This window comes from Bubalus bubalis, chromosome 21, assembly GCF_019923935.1.
Source record: "Bubalus bubalis isolate 160015118507 breed Murrah chromosome 21, NDDB_SH_1, whole genome shotgun sequence".
Classification (NCBI taxonomy): domain Eukaryota; kingdom Metazoa; phylum Chordata; class Mammalia; order Artiodactyla; family Bovidae; genus Bubalus; species Bubalus bubalis.
In genome coordinates this window covers 43,463,606-43,490,537 of record NC_059177.1, presented here as the reverse complement: position 1 = coordinate 43,490,537, position 26,932 = coordinate 43,463,606, and the positions used below count along the sequence as shown (strand labels likewise).

General features: G+C 36.5%; 1 protein-coding gene across 2 annotated transcripts; it reads right to left on the bottom strand.

Moving 5' to 3' along the window:
* Positions 1-1,954: 1,954 nt before the first annotated feature.
* On the bottom strand, positions 1,955-21,633 carry ARF4 (ADP ribosylation factor 4). 2 transcript variants are annotated; one of them, XM_006054729.4, is made up of 6 exons: positions 21,234-21,615; positions 12,701-12,781; positions 11,633-11,742; positions 6,339-6,410; positions 4,777-4,902; positions 1,955-2,916 (listed from the first exon to the last, which is right to left on the bottom strand). In XM_006054729.4, the coding sequence occupies exons 1-6, from the start codon at positions 21,298-21,300 to the stop codon at positions 2,830-2,832; spliced, it is 543 nt and encodes a 180-aa protein (XP_006054791.1). In that variant the 5' UTR covers positions 21,301-21,615; the 3' UTR covers positions 1,955-2,829. The 2 variants fall into 2 exon arrangements, with proteins under 2 accessions (XP_006054791.1, XP_025128511.1); XM_025272726.3 differs by lacking the exon at positions 4,777-4,902 and having other exon boundaries at positions 21,234-21,633.
* Between the last annotated feature and the right edge of the window lie 5,299 nt (positions 21,634-26,932).

The following is a 26,932-nucleotide window of genomic DNA, read 5'->3' as shown; positions in this document are numbered from 1 at the left end:
GTAAATGAGACACTGATAATCTGGAAAATTAAAATGTTCACTAAATTATTTTCCATGAAGAATACATAAATAAGGGGGGAAATCCATGGAAATAATTCTGCAACAAAATAACAATATTACCACAGAAAAGCAAGTGAATGACAGGTTAAGATAAAAGACAATGGGGAATATTATGGACAGAAAATGGTTCTATCCTCAACTAATGCAGCTAGCCAGCTTTAAAGGAACCACAATTCCTCTTCAGTTTCTCTGTTAACATACTTAACAATTACTAGACAGAATACTCTATAGTCTATGGGTGTATCAACTGTTCTGTATAAGATGAGGGTCACAAAGACCTCTTTTTGATTAATCAACACTAAGTTTAAAATCTATATAAACAGTAAGCACTGAATATAGGTACTGATCATGTCAGTAAACCACGACAGTGAAAAGTGATTTTGTAAGTCTGCATTGTTTTCAAAAAATGTTAGCACAGTGAAAGGCATTTTAGGGATTCTTTCAATTTACATTTCTTCCCAATTATTTACTCACTTCTATGTGGGGAAAAAAAAAAAAAACTTCTCAATTTAATTTAAAAACAAAACCAAGAAACTACCACCAAGACTGAAGAAAAACAGTATTTCTTGGGGTAAAAATACGCCAAGTTGGCAACTTAATGTTTTCTTTGAAAAACAAAAAGGGGACTTCCCTGATGGTCCAGTGGTTAAGACTCCACACTTCCAACGCAGGGGGTGCAGGTTCAGACTGGCCCTGTTCAGGGAACTATGATCCCACATGCTAAGCAGCACAGTCAAAAAGTAAAATAAATAAGAATAAGCAATCATGCAAATCTTTATAAAGCCCATTTAGTGAAAACTAGGCAATTTTACATTCCTAGTGCAGTCATTTCCAACAATGGTGTAGTAAGAGTTGCCATATGCTGAAAGTAAGATTATATGGATTCTCTTTATTCTGTCTTCAGAGTTCATGAAAGCAACCTTGACTTAACTTGGTTTAGTTTTTTTAAATTAATACAACAGTGTTAATTTAACTATGATCCCATCACTGAACCTACTGTAGTTTTGCATCTCCTAGTCGAGCCCCATAAAACCACTCACACTATTTACCCTATCCAAGTTTTATTCAAGAAATAAGACCTTTCTTATTCAGAGGGAAGAAGTTAGAGAAGTTAAACTTAAATAACCCAAGTTTAGCATACATTTTTCTCCCAGCAACCCATTTGACAACTTTTTAAATTTTCTTTCCCTTTGTCCAGTTTTTTTTTTTTTACAATTCAAAAATACACATTATTTTACAAGCATGTATTTGGTTTTGAAAGTAAGATTCCAATACATAAATTTATCTAAGCCATTAAAAATCATATAAACGCAAGGTCTATAAAATATATAAATTATAGTCTAAAACCAAGTTACTCATTGGGTTACCAAGTTGAGTTCTTAGTAACTTCACAGATTAAGTTCATGAGGTACATACCTTATGGCAAAGAATTAGTCGCTTTCTGCAGAAGTTCTGAAATTTGTGACACTAAAAAAGAAAAGTGCTTGTCAACTTTGTTCTCCTACATAGGGGAGCAGCATCACTAACAACCTATGTATTACGCCATGCGAACAACACTTGGATGTTTTTTAACTAATGTGAGCTGTGAAACAAATGCGTGCATATATACTTTGGGGGGTAGTTCATTTTATTACAGCTTTTTACTCTTGATCTGACTTTAGAAATGTACAGCATCAAAATGGTATTTTATCAAAGAACACTAAATTTTTGAAGCTGCTCCCCACTCTGTTATACACATGATTAGCAACCCGTATTTTACTTCCAATTCAAACAATAAACTCAGTGGGATCTGTATGACTGTTCACAGTATGTAATAAATGCAAATCAACTCTGCTAAATAAGAAAAATCCATTTCAAACATCTTCAAGACTCAGGAAAAACAAACACCATTAAATGATTTTATCATTTTATTAGGAATAATTCCAAATGGGTTATGAAGAAAACTTATTCATTGAGTTTGATGAGTTTTCCAAAAACTCTTAATGAAGATATGTTCACCAATAAACAATAAAACATCAGCAGAACTATCATATACTGGGCAAAGAGTCAGGCTGATACCAAAAGCAACATGCAACATAAAAAAGATACAATATAAAGGAAGACAATCTGCTGAGGATTAAAAATCATCTCCATATGCACTCTTTTCATCTAGCACAGAACTAATTATCAAATCCAAACCATACCAAGGTAAACTTGGCTGATGGAAGCCGGAAGTCAATAACAATGGGGGGAAAAATAGAAGTTCCTCAGTGCAAGATCTGAATAGTGTTTTGGAGCATTTCCCTGGCTGGTACAAGCAGTATTAAAAAATCTTTTTGGCAAGGGGGGAAAATAAATACAAATGGAATGCTACATTTTTTTAAATCAGCAGACTGTCCCAGGAATGATAAAGGTATCATTAAAGTAGCAAGGGGTAACTTTAAAACATTATTTCTTGTGGGCTCAAAAAAAAAAAACATTCAAAATGGTTTTATTTAAAAGGTGTCACATTAGCTAAGTCCAGGCATTTAGGCTTAAGGGAAGTAAAATTAAGAGAGGACACTGTTTTTTCCCAAGTTAAGGAGAATCTCTTTAAAACCAAGCATATTGCTAAATGGCAACATTACACTTGGTAAACAATAATTGGCAACAAAATAAGTTTAAACGCAGTAATATTCTGCCCAAACCAGTCCCAGATACTGTTTAATAACCAAGATGCAAACTAATTTTGTTGTAACAAGCCTAGACCAATTCTATCAAACATGTCCTTGGTTAGATATCCAGCTTCGTTTAACGTTTTGAAAGCTCATTTGACAGCCAGTCAAGTCCCTCATACAGACCGGTTCCTTGTGTAGCACAAGTGGCTTGAACATACCACTGTAAAGAAAGGACAACAAGAAAATGTTTGATTAATATAATCAATGTTTAAAATTTCTTATTCAGAAAATTATTTTCCAGGGAAATTAGTAGGTACCATAAATATATAGAAAAAAAGGAATAAAATATATAAAGTCATAGGAACTAAAGTTGTCAGTAAGTTAAAGTATTACTGTATCTCACAAATGACTAATTTTATATCCAATAAAATATAAAAAGCATATAACTGCTGAGGATTAAAAATCATAAATCATCTGCATATGCACTCTTTACATCTAGCACAGAACTAATTAGCTATCATATCCAAACCCACCAAGGTAAGCTAGGCTGATGGAAGCTAGGAATCAATAATGGGCAGAGGAAAAGAAGTTCTGCTACTCATTCATTACATTTAATCAACTACTACATTATCTGAATGTTCATAGGAAGATTTGTATTAATAACTAATAATACCCAGTTGGTCCTTGTTTCTCATAAAACTAAGTTCAGAGCAGAGGAAGCAAAATTTTCACAGAGTAGGGATTGGTGATATTTCAGAGGCAAGCTTTTCAAAGAATTTCACTGTCTTTAGTCTCATGCACCCCAAAAGTTCCACTCTTTAAAATGTCTACGAATGTTATCTTCAGTAACTATATCAAATGCCATGAAAATTTACAAATACCAAGAAAAAGACCTAGAAAGTAATTTAATTATCTTTATGGGATGATTTATTAATTTTCTTTATTGACCAGTTTTATTTTGCTTAAAATAAAGACCTTCTTTTAATGTTGCAAAGTCACTTCAAGTCTACCATATGCTGCCAATTATTACTTGAACACCCAAGACCCTAATAACCTAAAAGGCTGGGAAAAAGCATGAATTCATATCTCCTCAGCATGGAACAGAGAAAGCAGTGGCAGCCCATTCCAGTGCTCTTGCCTGGAAAATCCCATGGACGGAGGAGCCTGGAAGGCTGCAGTCCATGGGGTCGCTAAGGGTCAGACACAACTGAGCGACTTCACTTTCACTTTTCACTTTTATGCATTGGAGAAGGAAATGGCAACCCACTCCAGTGTTCTTGTTTGGAGAATCCCAGGGACGGGGGAGCCTGGTGGGCTGCCGTCTATGGGGTCGCACAGAGTCAGACACGACTGAAGCGCCTTAGCAGCAGCAGCATGAAAAACTGGCATCGTTTCGTCTGTCTTATTTAAATTAGCCTGGGGCATGTTAAACAGTGAATACAGTTATTGTCATACCACAGTATTTGCCTTGTTGACAAGTTAATGAAAAACTATTGTAAAGCACCAACTACAAAAACAGTTTGTGATATTTTTATATATAAAATAGTATATTGTATTTTGCTAATACTTAGATAACTGATCTAAAATCATAAGCTATTGGAGAGAAAATAGTATTTTTTATAATTCAAAACTCAAAACTTGTTTAAATCATAGTTATAGTCCCTGCACAAGTTTAGTGCTACCATGAAAACAGTACCAAGTAGTATTTAAAATATAGCTGATAAATATTGGAGTTTTAAAAAGAAAACCTAACCACAAAATATGTACTGCAGACTTATATAAAAGATAGGTTTGAAATAAAGCCTAAAAGAGCTCATTTTTATATAAGCAAGAGTCTCTTACAGGTTTTTTTTGGCTGCACTGCAAGGCATGAGGGATCTTAGTTTCCCCAACCAGGGCTTGAACCCATGCTCCCTGCAGTGAAGAGTGGTGTCTTAACCACTGGACTGCCAGGGAAGTCCCTGTAGCTTTTAAAAAGATGTGCTCACTACCTGTTTCAAAGAGGACAAGTAAGTTATAAATGTTTAAACTAAATACTAGCTTAAAAATTATCCTAATAATTGAAACTCCAAATACTTACTGTTCTGTTACGAAGGGACTGAAGACCTAATTTATCTGTCATTTCACTAATGGCCATAGCATTCGGCAAGTCCTGTTTGTTTGCAAAAAGCAGCAACACTGCATCTCGCAACTCATCTTCCTGAAGCTAAAAATAAAAACTAAGACTTTAACAACTATTAAATCAAAATTCAATTATTGTACAAACTAGGTAAAACACTGTCTTCCTACATATATACATCATTTATTCAACATTACATACATTATCAAACATTGACCAATAACCATACACCTACAAGTAAAACAAAACTATTCTCTTAAGTAAATCATCCTATACTTTGTTAAGGTAAATAATTCATGCAGTCTTGACAGTCACCCACAGAGGATCAGGACTGGCAACGACAAGAAACACACATAGGAATAAACATTTATGGGAGAACTTTATGGTATTTAATTGTAAACTTATTTACATGGTGAATCTTTCTGGACTTTTATACCTTCTAGTCAGCTGGATCAAACAGTGGGAAAATAATATAGTGATTAGGGCATAGTAGTATCATGAAAAATACAAGAGTAATACCAAAAGCTGAAGCTGGTAGGAATCAAATACCGATATGAGACAAAATTCGGAAACTTATGCTAAGTACAAAGTGACAGAACCTTTTAAAAGGTTAACAAACGACCATATGCATATATACGGGGGAGTGTGGAGTGGAGGGAAGGTATGGGGGACGAATGCTAATGTTTATAGGATTTCTTTTGGAGGTGATGAAAATGTTCTAAAATTCAACTGTGGTAATGATTATACAATTTTTTATACTAGAAACCATTGACTTCTATATATCAAATGAGTGAAGTTATGGTATGTGAATTATATCAATAAAATTTTACCAAAAAAAGATGCGGGGAAAAAAAAAAGGAAGAGTAGAAGGGGAAATATTTAACTGAGACATAAAAAGCACCAGTTACACATATACCAGCACTAGGGTTTTATAAACTTCACTCAACATTCTTAGGAGCAATGAATGATAGTATTTCAGTAAGTATTTCACAGCTGTAAGTCTGAAACCATGGCAAAGTTCCTCAACAATCGCCTCCCCAGGATTTTTAACAATATGAATATACGAAAATATTAATCTAATATATGGCAAGGCCAAAATGCCACCATCAACCAAAATGCTACCATCAACCAAAATGCTATATCCTTTAGGTGGAATTTTTTATCATGGTTGATATTACAAAACATTTTGAAGTTATATATTATAGGTACGGTATAGAGAAAACTGAACCCAATGACCTTGGGAACAAGGATTCCAAGGTCACAAACACTTCAAAATGGGAGATTGACCCACAGAGCATTCTACACACTGGGCTTTCCTCCCAACTTGCTGAAGCAGTCACTCATTCATGTGTATAAATTTTCATGTGCAGTCTTAAGTACCTGTGAATATAGTTCCTCAAGGTTCTTTCTAAGCTCACTAATGTAATCAGATTACAGTAAAAATGTACTGACCACTAATAGCACCACTGTCACCCAGAAAATAACGTTATCTTGTAAATGATAAATTAAAAAAAAATTCTCACCATTTTCTGCAGCTCTTCTGCTCCTTCCTGAATTCTTTCACGATCATTGCTATCTACCACAAAAATAAGACCCTGAAGAAAAATTGTTTAAATAAATTATAAGTTACATTTAAAACACAAAATAAACATGAAACCTAAATATACAGGCAGCAAGACCATATCAAGAGTTAAGTGCTAGGAAGAAAGTTTTCTTATTTAAAAAAAAAAAAAAGAAAAGACAGAGCAATAAAAACTAAAAACAGATTTGAACACTATTTGTGATTTTTAACTTATCAATGCTATTTCCAAAAAAAACAAACCCTTACTCTTTTTCCAACCACACTAAAGAATAAACTTTATCCCTTTCCCCTGCCCTTGCAAGTTTAAGTACAGGTTAAGAGTAACAAAATGGCCACAAAGTGGGCACGGAAGTATAAAGGAAGGACAATCCAATTTAGATCAAAGGACAATCCTAAAGATTCAATTTACTAACTGAATTAGCTTACTCGAAGACATGCACAAAATGAAACTAAAAAAAGAGGAAGGAGGGCACTTCAGTAGTTTTTATATGGTTCATATAAAAAGAAAGTCTTACTCTAGAATGCTGCCTGCCAGTTCCAGAATCAGGGCAAGAAAGTTTTAAGCCAACTATATCAAGAAAAATTCAAGAATGACTTGATCAAGTAAGAAATTCTTAACAAAAAGGAAGACAGTAACCATTCTTAAAAGATAGTCATATATTAGAATTTTATACTAACTGGGAAGGAATTAGCTGAATTAAGATTCTTCCAAAAACTTTCAAATGGTAAAGTATACAATTTTAGGTTAGAGAGAGACAGGGCAGATTTGTTAAAATCTATCCCCACTGTATCAAGTATTATCATTCTCCCCCCAACCTGACCCAAGTATTTTTAATCTTCTGTCACTTTATCACAAACTGTCTTGTGCTATTATTTGTGTAAGTCATCACATTAAATCCACTGAGGGATTAATCCTCTCGGTATTATCATAAAGCTTGCTAAGTACCATGCCAATAAGTATTTCAGGCTACGGACATTAAATGACACATACCTTCTTTTGGTCTAGAAAACTTCAAGCCCATTTCCTTTATCCCTGCAGGAAATCATTTTAAACACCCTACCCTTTGAAAAAAATTTTGGTGCTTTGAGAGCCAGTATATCATAGTGGGTAGATTTTATTTTCTTGGGCTCCAAAATCTCTGTGTTGACTGCAGCCAAAAATTAAGATGCTTGCTCTTTGGAAGAAAAGCTATGACAAACCTAGACAGCATATTAAAAACCAGCAACATCACTTTAGCCGATGAAGGTCCATATATGGTCAAAGCTATGGGTTTTTCCAGTAGTCATGTACGGATGTGAGAGGTGAACCACAAAGAGGCTGAGGACCGAAGAATTGATGCTTTTGAAGTGTGGTGTTGGAGAAGACTCTTGAGAGTCCCCTGGACTGAAGGAGATCTAACCAGACAATCCTAAAGGAAACCAATCCTGAATATTCACTGGAATGACTGATGCTAAAGCTGAAGCTATAGCTCCAATTCTTTGGCCATCTGATGTGAGGAGCTGACTCAGTGGAAAAGGCCCTAATGCTGAGAAAGACTGAGGACAGGAGGAAAAGGGGGCAACAGAAAATGAGATGGTTGGATGGCATCATAGACTCAATGGACCTAAGTCTGAGCAAACTACAGGAGATAGTGAAGGACAGGGAAGCCTGGTGTGCTGCAGTCCATGGGGTCACAAAGACATGGACACGGCTTAGCAACTCAAACAACAATGGCATAGTGGAAAAATAACAAATTCAAATCTAAGCACTGGTTATTAATTATATAAATTACCTAGTCTTTGAACATGCCTCCTATTCTGTAAAATAAAATACTAACAACTTTTTAAGCCTATTAAAGATTAAACATAATCACAGAGGTATAAAAAAATCTAACATTTGTATTTGGCATATCACAGGCATTTAGTAACTGTCTCCTTTTCCTCCTATCCCGAAAGTTAGTCCATTTTAGAACCTACTTCTCTAGAAGAGGTAATGCCTCTAAAACGGATCTAATTTTATCTGGACTACTAACAATCTATTTTTATTGTTTAAAATGCAAATAACACTGTCAGTCCCAACATAACCTTGAGAGGGAAGGTTATTTTAGAAATAAGTTTAAGTTATTCACTTCCTGAGACAGCATAGAATCAAGAGGGTAGAAAAGTTAGGATTCTAAAAATGGCTAGTCTAAGAAAAGACTACTTAAAAAGCCAAATATTTATTTATTTGTTTAGAATAGGAAAATAATTTCAATTATACAAAGAAGAGGAATTTACTGCAATAAACAATGTGTCATGGACTGTTAATATAAGTTAGAGAAAGTATGGTTAAATGGAATAATTAGCTTCTAAAAGAACTTATCATGAATGTTGCAAAAGATAGCTTTAAAAGGATAGTAAAGCTTTCTCCAGCAGCCCTGAGGTCCCTGGGAAGAAGTACTTGAACTTTCAATTCTAGGGTGGTCCAGAGAGGCCAGGAATGAGTCTAATTACAAGCTAAAAGAAAATTAAATAGCAGTCTAAACAAGTCAAGGAATACGACCAGGATTACCTTTGGTCGAGAGTTAAAGGCTTAAAAACATGGAAACAATCTCTACGTCCATCAACAGATGAAAGGATTAAAGAAGATGTAGCACATATATACAAGAGAATATTCCTCAGCTGTAAAAAAGAATAAAATAATACCATTTGCAGCAACATGGATGGACCTACAGGTCATCATATTAAGTGAAGAAAGTCAAGAAAAATAAAGACAAATACCATACGACACCACTTACATGTGGAATCTAAAATAGAACATAAACAAACTTATCTACAAAACAGAAACAGGCTCATAGACATAGAGAACAGACTTGTGGTTGATAGATGGGGGTGATGAGGGGGGACTGGGAGCCTGGAATTAACAGATGCAAACCAGTATATATAGGATGGATAAACAAGGTCTTATTGTATAGCACAAGTAACTATATTCAATGCCTCGTGGCAAACCATAATGGAAAAGAACATGTAAAAGAATATATGTCTATATAAGTAAGTCACTTTGCTGTACAGCAGAAATTAAAACACTATAAATCAATTATACTTCAATAAAATTATAAAAATTAAATTAGAAAGAACTAAAGGTTTAGGATTACCAGTTTTACATCATACCAAATTTATTTCAAAAGTGTGTTCTCTAAAAAACGCCTATGACTTACTTTAAAACAATCCAAAAGGCAGAATATATAATAAAGGAGTATCTATTAAACAATACTGTCCATATCCTAATAACTGAAGTTGAATGACAGATATGTGAGAGTATTATGCTATTCTTTACATTTGTATATATTTGAAAACTTCCACAACAAAGTTTTAAAATATAACTCATGTTAAAACATTTTCTAACCACAGCTATGTTAATGAATAGGCCTCCCTGTGGCTCAGATGGTAAAGAATCAGCGTGCAATGCGGGAGAACCAGGTTTGATCCCTGGGTCACAAAGATTCCCCTTGGAGAAGGGCCTGGCAACCCACTCCAGTATTCTTATTTGGAGAAGCTCATGGACAGAGGAGCCTGGTAGGCTATAGTGCCTGGTGTCAGAAAGAGTCAGACACAACTGGGGGACTGATACTTTCACTTTCATGTTAATGAACAGAAACACTTTTATTTTTTAATAAAAGTATGTCACTTACTTAACATGACATGCTACTTAAACCTGATTGTTTCAGCCACTCACCTAGAGTATTCACTGCTACCTGGTGGCAATAAACCTCACTTGTATACAATGTTATAAGAAGTGCAATCAGGAATGACATTTGCACATCTTAAACATAGGAAGTGCTCGTAACATCACACATTACTGTTTTTTACAAACCTTAATCAACTCCAGTAGTAAACAAAAACTAATAAGAAACCCCTCATGTGGTAGAAATCACCAGAGTTGGGACCTACTTAACTGAAAATGTAAAACAAGAACCAGCTCTCCAGTCTTAATTAAGTCATTCCAAGCTTCAGTTTCCTCATATGTAAGAGTTAGACTACCACAGTGGTTCTTAAGAGGGAGCAATTTTGTCTCCAGGAAATATTTTGCAATACGTGGAGACATTTTTGGTTGTTGCAACTGGACTGGGTAGAGGAGACTATGACTGGGTAGATTACAACTAGTGGATAAAGGCCAATGATGCTGCCAACCACTCTACAATGAATGCAAAGGAGAGCCCTCTCCATACTCATTAACAAAGAACTAACCATCCTGAAATGTCAAAAATGCTACTGCTGAAAAACCCAGTAATGGAGCCTAAGGTCCCAAACCAGCAGCATTAGCACCATCACGTGAGAATATGCTAGGAATGAAGAATCTCAAGCCTTACTCAGCCAGGTCCCACTGAACTGACCTGTATTTTAACAAATACCCAGGAGATTCATATGCAGGTTAAAGTTTGAGAAACACTACTGATGTCTAGTTTATGTTGCCAGAGATTCTGATTCAAGTGGTCAGGTATTATGCTCAGGTTTTTGAGGCTTTTAATACTCTCCAGGTGACTTTAATATGCAGTCAAATTGGAGAATTCCTGCTCCATAGGATCGCTAAAGTCTCTTCCGTGTCACTATTATACATACTACATGATAATACAAAAATACTTCACGAATCAACAGAGAAGCTCTAACTTAATATATTTTTTCTTCATGTATCTTAATAAACTCCACTGAGTTAAATGAAAGTGAAAGTGAAGTCGTTCAGTCGCGTCCGACTCTTCGAGACCCCATGAACTACAGCTCACCAGGCCCTCCGTCCATGGGATTTTCCAGGCAAGAGTACTGGAGTGCGGTGCCATTGCCTTCTCCGTTAACAGCGACTAGGCATATCATATTTACTTGGAGCTGCTGTACTTGGTGAAGCCTTAGTGCCCTCACTGCAGTACATTCATTAAAAACTACAATGACAGAAAGCTGTATTTTTAGAAGATCTTACTTCTAAGATTCTACACTAAGAATGAAACCAACAGAACTACTGATAAGACATCTAATTCAATCTTGAGAGCCATCCCAATTCACCTTCCAAAATATTACTATGATAATAATTTAACTTTTCTACCCTAGGTAATTTAGTCTACAAAGGCACGAAGGAGAGAGTCCACTGATGAACACGGAAGTACTGATAAGAAGAATGCCAACTCACAGAGTGAACACGAATATCCAAGTAAACAGTATTTATTAAACTTTATAACATGAAACATATAAAGAGAAGTTATAAAATGTATAGCATTCCTTACTTACCTGGGTATTTTGAAAGTAATGCCTCCAAAGAGGCCTAATTTTATCTTGACCACCAACATCCCATACTGTGAAACAAATGTTCTTATATTCTACTGTTTCCACATTAAAACCTACATAGAAAAAAAAAAAAAGACCATTATGCACAATGTCATTCAGAAAACAACCCCTTTGACTGTGGAATTCCCTCAGAATTGGTTTTCGTTTTTTTTTTTAAGTCCTAATACAGCATATTAAAAAGCAAAGACATTACTTTGCCAACAAAGGTCCATCTAGTCAAGGCTATGGTTTTTCCTGTGGTCATGTATGGATGTGAGAGTTGGACTGTGAAGAAAGCTGAGCGCCGAAGAATTGATTCTTTTGCGCTGTGGTGTTGGAGAAGACTCTTCAGAGTCCCTTGGACTGCAAGGAGATCCAACCAGTCCATTCTGAAGATCAGCCCTGGGATTTCTTTGGAAGGAATGATGCTAAAGGTGAAACTCCAGTACTTTGGCCACCTCATGAGAAGAGCTGACTCATTGGAAAAGACTCTTGATGCTGGGAGGGATTGGGGGCAGGAGGAGAAGGGGACGACAGAGGATGAGATGGCTGGATGGCATCACTGACTCGATGGACGTGAGTCTCAGTGAACTCCGGGAGTTGGTGATGGACAGGGAGGCCTGGCTTGCTGCGATTCATTGGGTCGCAGAGTCGGACATGACTGAGCAACTGAACTGACTGAATACATAATCAACAAAGGTAAAAACCCAAGACAGATACAATGATGCATGTATGTTATTAATGGTACATTTGTCCAAACCCACATAATGTACCAAACCTTAAGTATATGGACTTCGGATGATTATGATGTGTTAATGTATGTTTATTAATTGATAAAATAAGTGATATTGATGATGGAGAGGGCTATGCATGTGCAGGGGAGGAGGACATATGGGAAATCTCTGTAGTTTCCTTTCAATTTTTCTGTGAACCAAAAACTACTCTTAAAAAAAGTCAAAATTAAACTGTATTCTATTTCACTTTATAATACATTATTGTGATATAAATAAAAGTCACTATAAACCTTCTTACCAATGGTAGGAATGGTGGTGACTATCTCCCCTAACTTCAGTTTATACAGAATGGTCGTCTTGCCAGCAGCGTCCAATCCAACTAGAAAAAGACATTACAGATTTTAAATCTAGACCAAAAGGACACACCAAGATACAATTTAAAACAAATTTTTAGTTTGAAAGCAAAAGTTGACTGGTCAAGGCACTAATGAATTAGAAATGAAATCACCTCATTTCTAGCTCACGAAGACTTCACTTCCTAAAAAAGCCATTTCCATTTTCCTTTCTAGACCTAGAGAGATAGCATGGGGTCACTTAAGGAAAAGAGGTCAGAGAAATTAGCTATAAAATAAAGGGACCTGATCAAGTAATCTAAGATCTCTTTCAAGTCCTCATTAATTCTATGAAATACTTCCATTTTAAAAAACACAAATTAGAAATGGGATTAGAGAACACATAAGAACAAATTAAGAGCAATCTTTAAGATTGACAAAGTCAATTCCCTTTAATATAACAAGAAAATTTTAAGTAAAGGTCTTAATGTTAGAGGAAAAACTGTATATAACTATGCCTTTCTTAAATTATAAAGATGAGGCCAACTTTACCCATATCTTAATCCATTTCAACATCAAATATGCAGAAGTGATACAAAAGACTGGTTAATCTCGGTTGTGAAAACTGCCCTGTCATACTCATCTCCCATGTAAGTAATGCCTAAATTCTTAAAATTCCTTTGAGGCAGGTGGATATAAGTAGGGAGGAATGTACTTGTTCTGAGAAAAGCACGAATCTTTGAAAATCTGCACATACTACATTATTTGCTAAAGCCTTCAAAAATGGAAGGTCAATACCTAATAACCTCATTGAATGGATTATTCATCTAAGGAATCACATTTGGTCGCCTACATGAACACTATCACAGATTTTAAAATCAATTCAACTAAGTATTGACTTAAGCAAGGATATTTACTTCAGAGCATGACTTAACAAAGGAAACCCATGCTGTTAAAAAAAAAAAAAACTGAAATCACCTCACTTATCTAATTTACATTCCTGTGCAAGTAGTTTAACTTTTATCAGTTAGTCCAAAATGAAATCAAAGACTAGAGTAGTATTCAAATTCCTTCTACCTATATAACAATCCTATCTGCTCTGCTCTGTATCCTACAATGGGGAGGGCTTTAAGATCTCCTTGGAATTGCAAGGCAATTATACTCCCCCAAAATTAATATAATATTTTATTATTTTATTAATAAAATATAATAAAATTTTAAAAAGAAAAAAGGGCTAGAGGAAAGTATGAGAAGGTATGTCATCAAATAGAGATATGAAAACTATTAAAAACAATCAAACAGAAACTCTGGAGTTTAAAAGTACAATATCGAAATGGAAAAACACCACTAGAAGAGTTCAACAGCATATCTGAGCTGGTAGAAAAAGGAATCAATGAGCTTTGAGATAGGTCAACTGAGACTATTCACACTGAGGAAAAGGAAAAAAAAATAATGAAGTAAACGGAGTATCAGAGACAAGAGCGACACCATCAGGGATACCAAAACATGCATAATGAGAGCCCCAGAAAAGGAAAAAGACAGAAAGAATATCTGAAGAAACAGTGACTGAAAACTTCCCAAAGTTAATAAAAAAAACACTAATCTACACACCCCAAAAGCCAAAAAAACTCGAAGTAGGATGAACTGCAAAAAAAATTAACATTAGATTGTAAACAAAGTGCTGAAAGCTAGATAAAGAATCTTGAAAGCAGCAAGAGAGAAAATGATTCATCATGTACAGAAGACTCTCAATAAGATTAAATGCTGATTTCTCATGAAACTATGGAAGCCAGAAGGCAGCAGGATGTTATATTCAAAGTAATGGAAGAAAGAACATCCATCAAGAATCCTACGTCCAGCAAAACTATCCTTCAAAAATGAGAAAGTAAGACGTTTCCAAATAAAAACAAAGAAAATTTGTTACTAGCAAACCTATCCTAGAAAAAAATACTAAACGGAGTTTCAAACTTAAGTGAAAGGACTCTAGATGATAATGTGAATCCATATGGAGAAATAAAGAGCACTGGTAGAAGATAAAAAAAAGAAAGGGTTTGAACTGGAGTCTCCTGAATTGCAGATAGATTCTTTACCATCTGAGCCACCAGGGAAGCCAGGTAAAAGATAACTACATATTAAATAAAAGGCAGTTTAAAAAACAATCTCCATGGAGATGCAGGCATTTTATGCTGTCTTACTCCTTACCTCTAATCACTGTTTCCCACTTCTTCATACTGAAACTGTTTATTCTGTCCAAAATATTATGACACTTAAAGTGGAGCCACACTCTAAGCCCTCACTTATGGACATAAGAAAAACAAACCTTTAACAGGAACTGCTTTATTCTCACCTAGGGATGGATCGAACCCTAGGGATGGATCGAACCCATGTTACTCCGCAGAGCAAGTGTGGAGTCTTAACCACTGGACTACCAGGGAAGCCCCTGTTCTATTTCTTAACTATGGAACAGTAGCAAACATATCAGAAAACGTAACTTTAAAAGATACACAAGGAAACAAAAGCAGCTACGTTAGTTTAGCATTTTCAATAAAAATACAGAGGACGAAGGGGTGAACAACAGGATCTTTTCATTGTTGGAAAAAGCTTTAAGTATCTTGAGTCTAAATCCTCTTCAGGCAGTTTCTATCAAATTTTAAAATAAAGCAAAATTCACCTTTAGCTAAGTCCAAATACCATTAGCCCAAGTCAGAAGAACTGAAACTGAAATGCTGATTAGAAAAAACACTTGTGGGAAGACTCCCTGATGGTCCAGTGGTTAAGAATCCGCCTCCCAACCCAGGGGACAGGGGTTTGATCCCTGGTCCAGGAACTAAGATCCAACATGCCCGAGGGCAACTAAAATCATGCACCACAACTACTGAGCCCATGTTCTGCAACAAGAAGCCACTGCAATGTGCACCACAACTAGAGAGTAGCCCTCACTCACAACTAGAGAAAGCCCATGGGCAGCAGTGAATACCCAGCACAGCCAAAAATTAATTAATAAAAAAAATTTTTTTTAATTTATGTTTAGTTTGGAGAACTCATGTACATACCTGTCCTCACTGGAGGTCCAACTGGACCTCAAATCTTAGTTTAAAAACAATGTTAGTCCAAAAATATTGACAAGGAATGAAAGAAATCCAGGTCAAATAATGATTACATAACTACTTTAGGTTATACAAAACCATTCAGGTAATTAAACTTTTCTTTAAATGACAATTTATACCTGTTTGTGTGCATAATTAATATCTTTCTACTCTATACAGAGTATAGAACTTTTTTACACAATAAACATGTATTGATTTCATTAAAAAGAAAATATTTCCCAAGTAATGTCTTTCCTTTACTAAAAACTGTTGGGACTAGTGAAAACTCATCAGGATGATTGCTTAAGAGACTTAATATTTTATATGTTTATTTTAATTGAAAAAAGAGGAAAGCATTTACAAAAATAGTGCATCCATCAAGTTTTTTTAAGCATCCGTAAGCTATTTTTAAAATTTTAAGACAAGAGTTAAGTGGCTCACAGCCACATACAAGACTCTAAAATCAAAAAGATTATCTTTTTTGAATTGTATCTAAAATAAGTGTGTATAAATGCAAGCCATAAGTTTTGAGGTATTTTTATCATGAAGTTTAAGATGCACAAATTAATGTATATCATCACTCATTATATACTTCTATATTCAAAGAAATGTTGGTATCACAATTCTGTGCCACTTTAGTTATTTCTGAAGTATTATTTTCTTAATGTTGCAATATTTGGCAATGAGATTTCTCCACGAAATGAAGCTATAACCAATCCTCAACTAGCCAAGATAAGACTCTAATCTGTACAGGCCAGTAATGTCCTCCCCTTCCCTCTCACCCTCATAAACAAGTCACTGTTTTGAAAGATATACTGGAATTACTTGTTCTCCTTGACTGGACCTACACTTCGACGGAACAGTCAAAAGCAGCAAAACTGTCCCCCAAATCTTTTGGCAATCATTAGAAATACTTTAAGTTAAAGAAAATAGATTGCAATTACCTCAACTTGGGAAAAAACCAAATGCAAAAAAGAAAAAAGACTGAAAAGAAACAAGTATATTTTCAGTAAGTAAAGTTTCAGTTAGGATATTTTTCTTCATGTTTTGTTTTTCTTTCAGATTTTCTACAAGGAAGCTTAAAATAAACTTCATAATAATTTTTAAATAATTAAAAATCAAGTCCTTATTGTGATCCAAACACAATACCAGGTGACTGCATACATTTTGTAATTTAACCCTCACAATAACTCTCCATTTTTGAAATTCAGAAATGTTCTCAGAGTCACAGGAGTAGTAAAACAGATTTTAAAACACAAGATCTTTTCGAAAAACTAGATCCATACATAGCTGCAGGAATGTGAAAAGGTGTAGCTGCTTTTGAAAAAGTTTATCAGTTCCTCAATATGTAAAACATAATTAAGAATGACCCAACAGTCCCATTCCTAGCTAATTTACCCACAAGAATTAAAAATATATGCCTCCACAAAAACTGCATGAATGTTCATAGTAGCATAATTTATAAGAACCAAAATGTGAAAACTACATTTCCATCAACTGATGAATGATAAACAAGCTGTGGAATATATCCATACAATGGAATTATTATTGGGCCATAAAAAGGAATGGAGTACTGATACAGGCTATAATGTGTCAGTATAATGAACCTTGGAAACATGTTCAGTGAAAGAAGGCAGACACTAAAGTCCACATATATCCTGAACAAACAAGACCACAGCAACAGAGAGCAGAAAAATGGTTTGTTGCAAGACGGAGCGGTGAGGAGCAGGAGTGACTGCTAAAGTGGTGGCTTCTTTCTGGGCTGATGAAATGTTTTACAATTAACACAGTGGTAGAAGTTCCCTGGTGGCCTAACGGTTAGGATTTGGGGCTTTCACTGCAATGGTCCAGGTTAGATCCCGTCTCAGAGAAATAAGATCCCACAGCCACCAAAAAAAAAGGTGGTGTTAATAGTTATACAACTTTGTGAATATACTAAAAATCACTGAATTACACACTTTAAATCAATGAGTATTATGTGAACTACATCTCAATTTTTTTTTTAATTAAAAACAATCTTAGGTCTGATGCCAGAGTACTCATATATCAACATTCTTCCTTCAGGTTTGCTTGGTGGACCCAGAGTACATTAATATTTTATCTAATTCCTCAGAGGTTCAGTTATCAAAACTGACACTGACGCGAACAGGTGTATAGGAAAATTATAATGAGCTTGGGTTTTGCTTCTACCCAACAGCTCAGGGATGTCAGCACTTTGATTACTGTGCTATTAATTAGTAGCAAATTATCAGTCTCTGATAGAAATACCTTATAATAATACATGAGGGTGCACCTAAGGGTGGCTTCATCAACATCTAATGGCATAAAGCTAAGGATTTTTGCTTCTTCTATCATTTCCCTCCATCATACAACTAAGCAGAAGACCTCCCCCCTTTTTTAAAGGCTGGCAATTATGTTTTCAGTTAATGACCTAAGGAAAAAGTCGTAATAAATTAAGTCAAAAAGAACACAAGGCTATATACCACAACTACAATTCTGGAGAAACAAAAACTTCCTCTTAAAAGCTAAGAGTAAGTATAACAAATGTAGTGGAATTATAAGATATCAATTATTCTTTTTCACATCTTCTAAAATTAACAAAAAGGACCTTATTTTTAGAATCAAGACCAAAAGTTTTAAGTTACATAGTAAATACATGGTCCAAAAAAGCCAGTCACATGTAAAATAACACAAATCTACACTGGATTAGCAATTTTTTGAAAGCCAACACTTTTTCAGCTTCTCAACAGGCAACTACTTGCAACTTTAAAGAGAGAAGAATTAATAACTCCTCTACATAACATATTGTTTTCAAACACAAACAACATTTAGAGAGTCATTTACCAAAATTACATCTCATCACAAATTAAAATATGGAGATCATACTGAAAACAGGATAATAAAGGAACTACGTGAAAAATCTAAGGTGGTAACTGACTTTGAATTTAAGCTCAATAATAATCATTCCCATGTGATTTTCCCTTTGGAGAAAAATTAAATAATTTCTATCAATCTATAGTTTGATGTTACATTCAACACACTGTGTTATTTTAAATTTTTTAATTAGTTAACATAAAGTGCAACTTCAAACATCTTTTAAAATTACTTTAGCTTTCAGGAAAGCATGTGTACGAATAAAATGTAAAACTCCACAGAAATTTGGCAAACCAGATTCATTAGCTATCTGCTATCTTTCAACAATACTTTAAAATGGTAAAATCTGAAAAAGTCACTGACTCAAGAAAGCATGAATTTTATCTAAGCCATATAAAGGAAAAGGAAGAACATATGCCTGTCAGAGAACATTAATAATGGAAAAATAATCTTTAATTGGTAATTCTAAACTTGGATGGGGCAGACACATTAAGATTATTTATGCTATCACTCATAAAGCTAGATATAAGAATCTAAGAGTGATCAAACTTCCGAATCACCTATTTCACTATCCATACACATACTCCCCATATGGTTAATGCTTCATTTGATGAGTTACCATAAAAGGTGACCTTGTGATTTCACTATATTTAATCAAGGAAACCTAATTATCCTGAATTAAAATCCAAAACAAGAATAGCAAACCTAATAGAAAATTTAACATGAAATGATTTAAATAATTTCAAATCATGACTTCTATTCCCTGCACAAATGCACAAAGTTATTTTTCTTCTTCCACTTTCTTTCATTTCTGGGGAGTAAGGGGGAGAAATGCTCCCCTAATACATATCAATATTTGAAAGTGCTTAGACCATACATAATTCTACCTTTCTTTTCTGAAACTTTCAGCCATTACAAAAGACTAAAGAAAAGAAAAACAACAAGTTACAAGAAATCTTAAGTAAAATATTTTATACTACATTTCAAATATAACACACTACAGTTTCCAAGAACAGAAACACACACTAGGTAATCTCTTTAAAGAACACGCTGGAAATTCATTTATGACAGTCCAAAGGTCTCCCATTGACTTCAAATACTTCGGACTGTCGATTTTCAGGTACCTTTAAAGCTCAAACATTATGCTTACTTACCCTCCTAAAAATAATTCTTTTTTATAACTGAAATCTGATAACTTTGAAAGAGAAAACAATTTCATTTATCTCTGAGAATGAATTATCAACAATTGTTTCAGGGATTGTGAGTAAGCTGGAATTAGAGTTAAGTGAAAAAAGAACCAAATGTGCATATCCTTAACCGTTGTGTATCTTGAACCTTGCTTCCGGGAACTTTCAAATAAAACCTCCCCCTAACTCCACTTCTCTAGAAAACAAGCTAACGAACCAACAAAACTCAATGTTTAAATTAAGCGAGGCTCCTCATAGCATTTTTTAGGTTCACAGACCTAAGTTGTGATGTAAAAACTACTCACAGTACCATCGGGGAGACGCTGCTTACATCACTCAAGTGACAAGCCCCTGCTCCCTCAGCAGAGCAAAACACCGACCCTAAAGAGCAATTTTTTAAAAGCCCACCTTCCGTAAGATTTTTTTTAAACACTCGTGTAATTACTACTTAACAAAGTCTCCCTAAAATTATGCGTCATGATGTTCACTTAACTGAAAACTTGTCACCGGCTTAAAAAAAAAGTTTCTAAGCCTTCTCCCCCACCCCATTAAACTTTAGCCAGCTGAATAAAAAATACGTACTTTGAAAACTCTCTGGTAAACCAAATATATTTAGCCCTTGAGACTGGCCAAAAGAAACATTCATGATAATCTCAAGTTTTCAAGGACATTAATAAGGAAAAAAATAGGTATGTATATATATGAGGCGGAATCCAGAGCGAAGCGAAGTTTAGCGAAGAGACAGCGCGCTGAGGATTCCGGACTCCACGGAAAGCTAGGTGCTCCCGGGCCACCGCACTGGGCCTGGCCACTTCCTGCCCGGGCCGGCTCAGGGCAGTCGGCGACTGCTCGCTCACACAGCGTTGAGAGTGTGCAGAGTGTGTACACGGGGCGGAAAGGGGGAGGAGGAAGGCTGGAGTCGCCGGGCCTCCCCCTCCCTCCCGACCGCTGCCCACACCCGGGAAGAAGGGAGCCAGATCGCTCTCTCAGAATGGGCCTCGCCAGCCTCTTCCGGGCTCGGAAGATCCGAGAGTTCGCTACCCTCACATCTCCGCCCAATTGTGTCGGGCTTTCAATAAGACAAGCAGAAAAACGCCAAACTCAGAAGGAGAAAACCTTGCCCGCGGCCCACTTCCAACCTCTTCAACACATCTGCGGCGACCGCCCACCCTTCACCCCATTGTTTCCCATTAGGAATTCCTCCCGACCCCCAGCTCGCCGCCCCTCCCCCACCACAGCGGACCGGGGGGAAAAAAAAAAAACAACCAAAAAACAGGCCCCGAGGCCACCCCGAGCTTAGAGATCCGTCCGCCCCACCCGGGCCTGGTCTCCTTTCTCAGGCCCTTACTCACCCATCAAAATGCGCATCTGCTTCTTGCCGAAGAGGCGGGAGAAGAGGGAGGAGATGGTGAGGCCCATGGCGGTAGTGGCACTTGCAATGGGCAGGAGCAAAAGGGGTTTGGGGCGTCCCCGGGCCTTCTCCTTTTACGCTCCCAGAAAACTCAGCGAGTAAAGAGCTGCTGAGGAAGAAAGACGGCTGCGGGGACGGTTCGCTAGCCGGCGTGTCCGAAAAAGCTCCCGGACAGCGGGATGAGGACCTGCTCCACGACTGGCGGGGCAGCTCCGGCTCCGGCGTTAAATCTTCGGCTGTGCCACGTCACGAGGCAGCCGCGGCAACTACGGCAGCGGTCCGGCCCCTCCAACGCGGACAGATTCGCGTCACCGCCGCCCCATCCCCCTGCGCTTCCGGCGCTTCCCGAACCACTGCGCCTGCGCAGGAGAGAGATTGGCCCATCTTCGCTGACGTGCGCCTTTGGCCGGCGTAGCCCCCCGGACGTGGCTCCTGGAGCTGGGCGAGGCCAGTTAGCCTCCGTGTACTGGACGACGGACACAGTCCCACAATGCCTTGCTTTGTCACGTCCAATCAGACTCAAGGAGAGACGTTTCGGCCCAGAGAAATGCGTCCGGGAGGTTGTATTCCTTCCTGCCCGTAAAGGCGGGCTGTGCAGTTTGGGTTAGTTAGTGAACATCGTTCTTCCGCGCGTGTCGGCGATTTCCTGGTTTCCGAAGGTACACGTTTCACCCGGCGAATCAGACACTTGCCCTAATGGAGACTTGAAGACAAACCTTGCTTTCTCAGGAGATAAGTTGTTCAAAACCCAGTGCGCAGAGAACGAGGCTGTAGCAACCCTTGTTTATGAAGCTGGCCTAAACACTTCGAACCCGCCAACGCCAGGTCATAGTAAAGATCCCTAATCGTCTGTCAAGACAAAGAGCTCCAAGACATTTACATCCTCTCTTGCAGGTTTTTAAGAGAAGCCAACGGGGAAGGCTTATTTTTCTTCTCTCCAAAAAGGAGCATGGAAGATTTATTCCCGATGTTCAAGTGGAAAGCCTCAGTTCAAAAATATTTATGATCTTAATGTTTTCTTGTCTACAAAATTAAGTATATATATCTTGTTAAAAATGTAAAGTTCCTCACAATCTTCTCCACCTCGCATGTATTTCCGCCATACCATTGGTGCAATTTAGGATTAGCCGCACCCCACTCCCCACCTCGACGCTTATGCTGGCTAAGACATGCTCACCCACCTTTCAGATCTGTTTAACCCCTTGGAAAATACATTCTTGACCTCCTGACTAGATAAATGACTCAAACCATCTGCTCTTCATAGTTATGATTTCACTTTTGATATTACTATTGGTAACCCTCTTCCCCTCTCCCACTTGTGTAAAAACTCTAGAGGAACTGGACCCTAGTCTGTTTTTATATAACTTTATAATCACTCAAATATAGTTGAATGAGGGACAACTGAACAAATTATGGTATATCCATACTATTTCTGAGAATACTCTCCGGATTTAGAATGATGTACAACTATAAATTCTAATGAAAAGATCTCCAAAGTACAGTTACTGTGAAACGCCAAATAATTACTAAGTACAGTAAAGTGGTATCTGCTCTGCTGCTCAGTCAATGTGTGACTCTTTGAGGCCCTATGTACTGTGACCTGCTAGTTTCCTCCGTCCGTGGAATTTTCCAGGCAAGGATACGGGGAGTGGGTTGCCATTCCCTACTCCAGGGGATCTTCTCCACCTAGGGATGAAACCAGAGTCTCTTGCATCTCCTGCATTGGCAGGTGGATCCTTTACCACTAGCACTACCTAGGAAGCCCCACAGTAAAGTAACATAAAAATGCGTGAGCATGTGTGTGTGTGTAAATGCAGAACAATAACTTTGAAAAAGAATCTGCAGTAATGACATTTAGTGGTTACCTGTCTAACCTGTGTGGAGGGAGGAGGGCACCTTCCTAGAGAGTGAGGGAACCAACTTTCGGGGTGACAGTTAAAAGAGAGTTTTATCTCACCTTTAAAAATTCACTTTATTGAGATATAATTTACATGCAACACAATTCTAAGTGTACAATTCTATTAATTTTAACAAGTGCATACAGTACTGTAGCCAACACCATAATCATGATATTAATTGTTTACATTACCCCCCAAAGTTCTCATACTCATTTGTAGTCATCCTCTTCCCTCACTTCAAGCCACTGGCCAACCACTGATGCTGTCATAACAGACTGCCCTTTCCAAAATTTCATGTAAATTTTACAGAGTAATACGGAACGGTCAAACTCTTGTGTATGAACTCTTTCTCCTAGCATAATGATTTTGAGATTAATCCATGTTACAGCATGTACCAATACTTTGTTCTTTTTAATTGCCAAGTACTATTCCATCGTGGATATACTAGTCTCTTTATCCATTCATCAACTGATAACCCATTTGGGTTGTTCTGAAGTTTTGGACTTTTATGAATAAAACTGAACATTTGAATACAACTATCTGTGAATCTGTATTAATTTATTTTTGTAAGATGAATTTATTCATGCACCATTTAGATAATTTTTTCAAAAAACTTGAATTTGATGAATAAATTCATCATTGCTTAAAATTTATTCTTCCAGATTTTACTCTATGAAATACTAACTTTTCTATATAAATGTTAATGGGATTTTACACTGCTAAGCAACTTCTTTTTCTATTTAATAATATACTGTGACCATTTTAAAATATCAGTATTTATAGATTTAACTCATTCTTTTTAAGGGTTTCATTTCATTTTATGCATGTAAGATAACTTATAACTAACCTACCAAATTGTAAAGCTTCCAGTAATTTATGGTACCAAAATTTCCCTCGTTTCCAAATGATACTCGTAAGATGTTCATTATTCACTACAGCATTATAATGCAAAAAACTGGAAACATCAACTTTTTAAAAGAAGTATTTTTTTGGCACATGGTTTGTGGGATCTTAATTCCCTAACCAGGGATTAAACCCACACCATGAGAGCAGAGTCCTAACCACTGGACTGCCAGGGACTTCCCAAAATACTTATATACCCCTTTCTTTCTTTTCCTCTGGTCACAAGTCCAGCTATTCCAATTTTTCTATTGCAGCTGCAATTTTATAAATTTACAACAATGATAAATTAATAGTTATTAGACACATTACCAGGATATTTAATTTCTTTTCCTAATTGTGCTGTCCTAGGTGGTTCTGTATTGGAGAAGGAAGTGGCAACCCACTCTAATGTTCTTGCCTGGAGAATCCCAGGGACGGGGGAGCCTGGGGAGCTGCCGTCTATGGGGTCACACAGAGTCAGACACGACTGAAGCGACTTAGCAGCAGCAGGTAGTTCTGTAGTTGTTTATTCCAGCTGGTGCATTCTGCAGGATGGGGCTGAATAAGAAAAACCTGCAAAGTTTCACAACGGGTAAGCTTTATGTTGTTGAAGACCTACTGAGTAAAACTCCATCTGGTAGAACTACCCTTTAGAAACTCATATTTTAGGAGTGACCCTGGGCAATCAAAACCAAAAACTTCTTCCAGTGGATATGGTAAAGCCACTTCATAGATTACAGTGGGTTTATTCGGTTCCTCCTGTTTAAATTCTCAAATGTTCCAATAATAAATTCTTAAACAAGGTGAAAATAAATGTGATTAAATATACATTTGAAGAAAACAAGGGAAATGCAAAGGGAAAGCAATTGATTTTAATATAATCAGATTTTTAAACTCTTTAAAAGCAATTTAATAGACATGCTTATTAATTTCTAGTGTGCAACAAAATACTATTTAATTTTTTAATAACTGAAAGTCTATGCAATTACCTAAGAGATCCACATATTTGCCTAGAATTTAACTTAAAAGGAATTATAGACTGTCTTCAAGAAGGAAACTTCCTCTTCACTGGAAAGACATGTAAAGCATTGCTTAGCAGTTGAAGAACTAAAAATTGCATTTTGGAAGATTGCTAGATTAAAAAAAAAATTTGTATCCTTTAAGTAGCTTTTATGGGCTTCCCTTGTGGCTCACCTGGTAAAGAATCTCCTGTAATGCAGGAGACCTGGGTTCAAATCCCTGGGTCAGGAAGATCCCTGGAGGAAGAAATGGCAACCCACTCAAGTATTCTTGCCTGGGAAATCCCATGCACAGAGGAGCCTGGCGGGTCCATGGGGTTGCAAAGAGCTGGACAGCACTCAGTGACTAAGCATGTCTGTCTGCTTTGAGGTTTATAGAGAATTCCTTAAAACAGTGTTCACCTGGGACTTCCCTGGCAATCCAGTGTTAAGACTGCCAATGCAGGTGCTGCAGGTTTGATTCCTGAACAGGACACTAAGATCCCAGATGCCTTGTTATCAAAAAATCAAAACATAAAAAACAGAAGCAATATTGTAATATATATTTTTAAATTTATATATATATATAAAATTAAACAATGTTCACCTGATTCCACCAGTCTTCTTAAATTGATTTTCTAAACTTCTCAAGACAAATGAAATGGGTCTCCTTCCTCATAACTTCTTCCAAAATGTAATCCATATTTTGTTTAGTTAAGCAAGACAGCTGAAGAGAACTCTGATTTCCATCACTAGCCTCTAAAACATTAGCCAGAACATCAAATGAAGATGTCAGAGTAGATTTTTCAGATTTCCACTTAAGATTTGCTGCACATCAAGAAGCCAATGGATATTACAAAACAGGATGTTAATGGTCCACTGAAATGTCTCCATTGTAAAGATAAGGCTAATCAGGGTCAGAGAAGTTAAGTAACCTGCCCAAGGTATCACAGCTAATAACTGGGACAAGAAATCATTTCTTCTCATGTCAACACCCTTACCCACTGTACTACTGCCTTATTTTTAAAAGTGAGAAAGTTGAGCCCCAGAGGGAAAACTTGCTGTCATTTACTGATCACTTACCATGTACCAAGTGCTATATACTTCATTTAAAATCCTAACAACTTTGAGGATTGTATTATAAGGTTGCTCCAACTCTAAAGCTTATTCTTCTAAACAGCACACTACACCAAGTATTGCTTTCCTCATCTTTTTTTTTTTTTTTTTTTAGAATGAGAGCTTTCCGGTCTCACATGTGTTTATGTTTTAGTCTGTTAGATTTAATCATGTAATTATTTTTGCTGATTTATGTCCCACTAGAACACAAGCTTAAGGAAACCATTTCACCTCCTCTGAAATTTTCAAAGAGTATGTATTCTATAAATAGTGCTAATATTCTAATATTTAATTGCAACAGTGAATGTTACTGAGCACTTATTATAGCTAAGCATTGTAACATGCATTATCCCATTTAATCCTCTCAACAATTTAATCCATGTCACTCACTTTGTTCAACAATGACTCAGCTCTAAAAAAAAAACTCAGCTCTGGTTCTAGTACACCTGTTAGTCATACAATAATATAATTTTTGCCTTCATTTCTCAACCTCTCTAAACTCCATTTTGATCTCATTCTCTGATTATAATCCATCACTTATCTTGTTAAAAGTTTTTGTCCTCTGAATATTATTTGTCTGCAATAATGGAAAAATATCCATGCTTCTACAAAGAATCATGTCCATCACCTACTTTCTCTTCCAAAAGGGGAACAGTATGTGAACTCCCAGAATCTTTGGATAGTTTGGCCAAACACATCACCTCAATGCCTTTTAGTCTATTAAGTCTTCTTTAAAAAAAATTTTT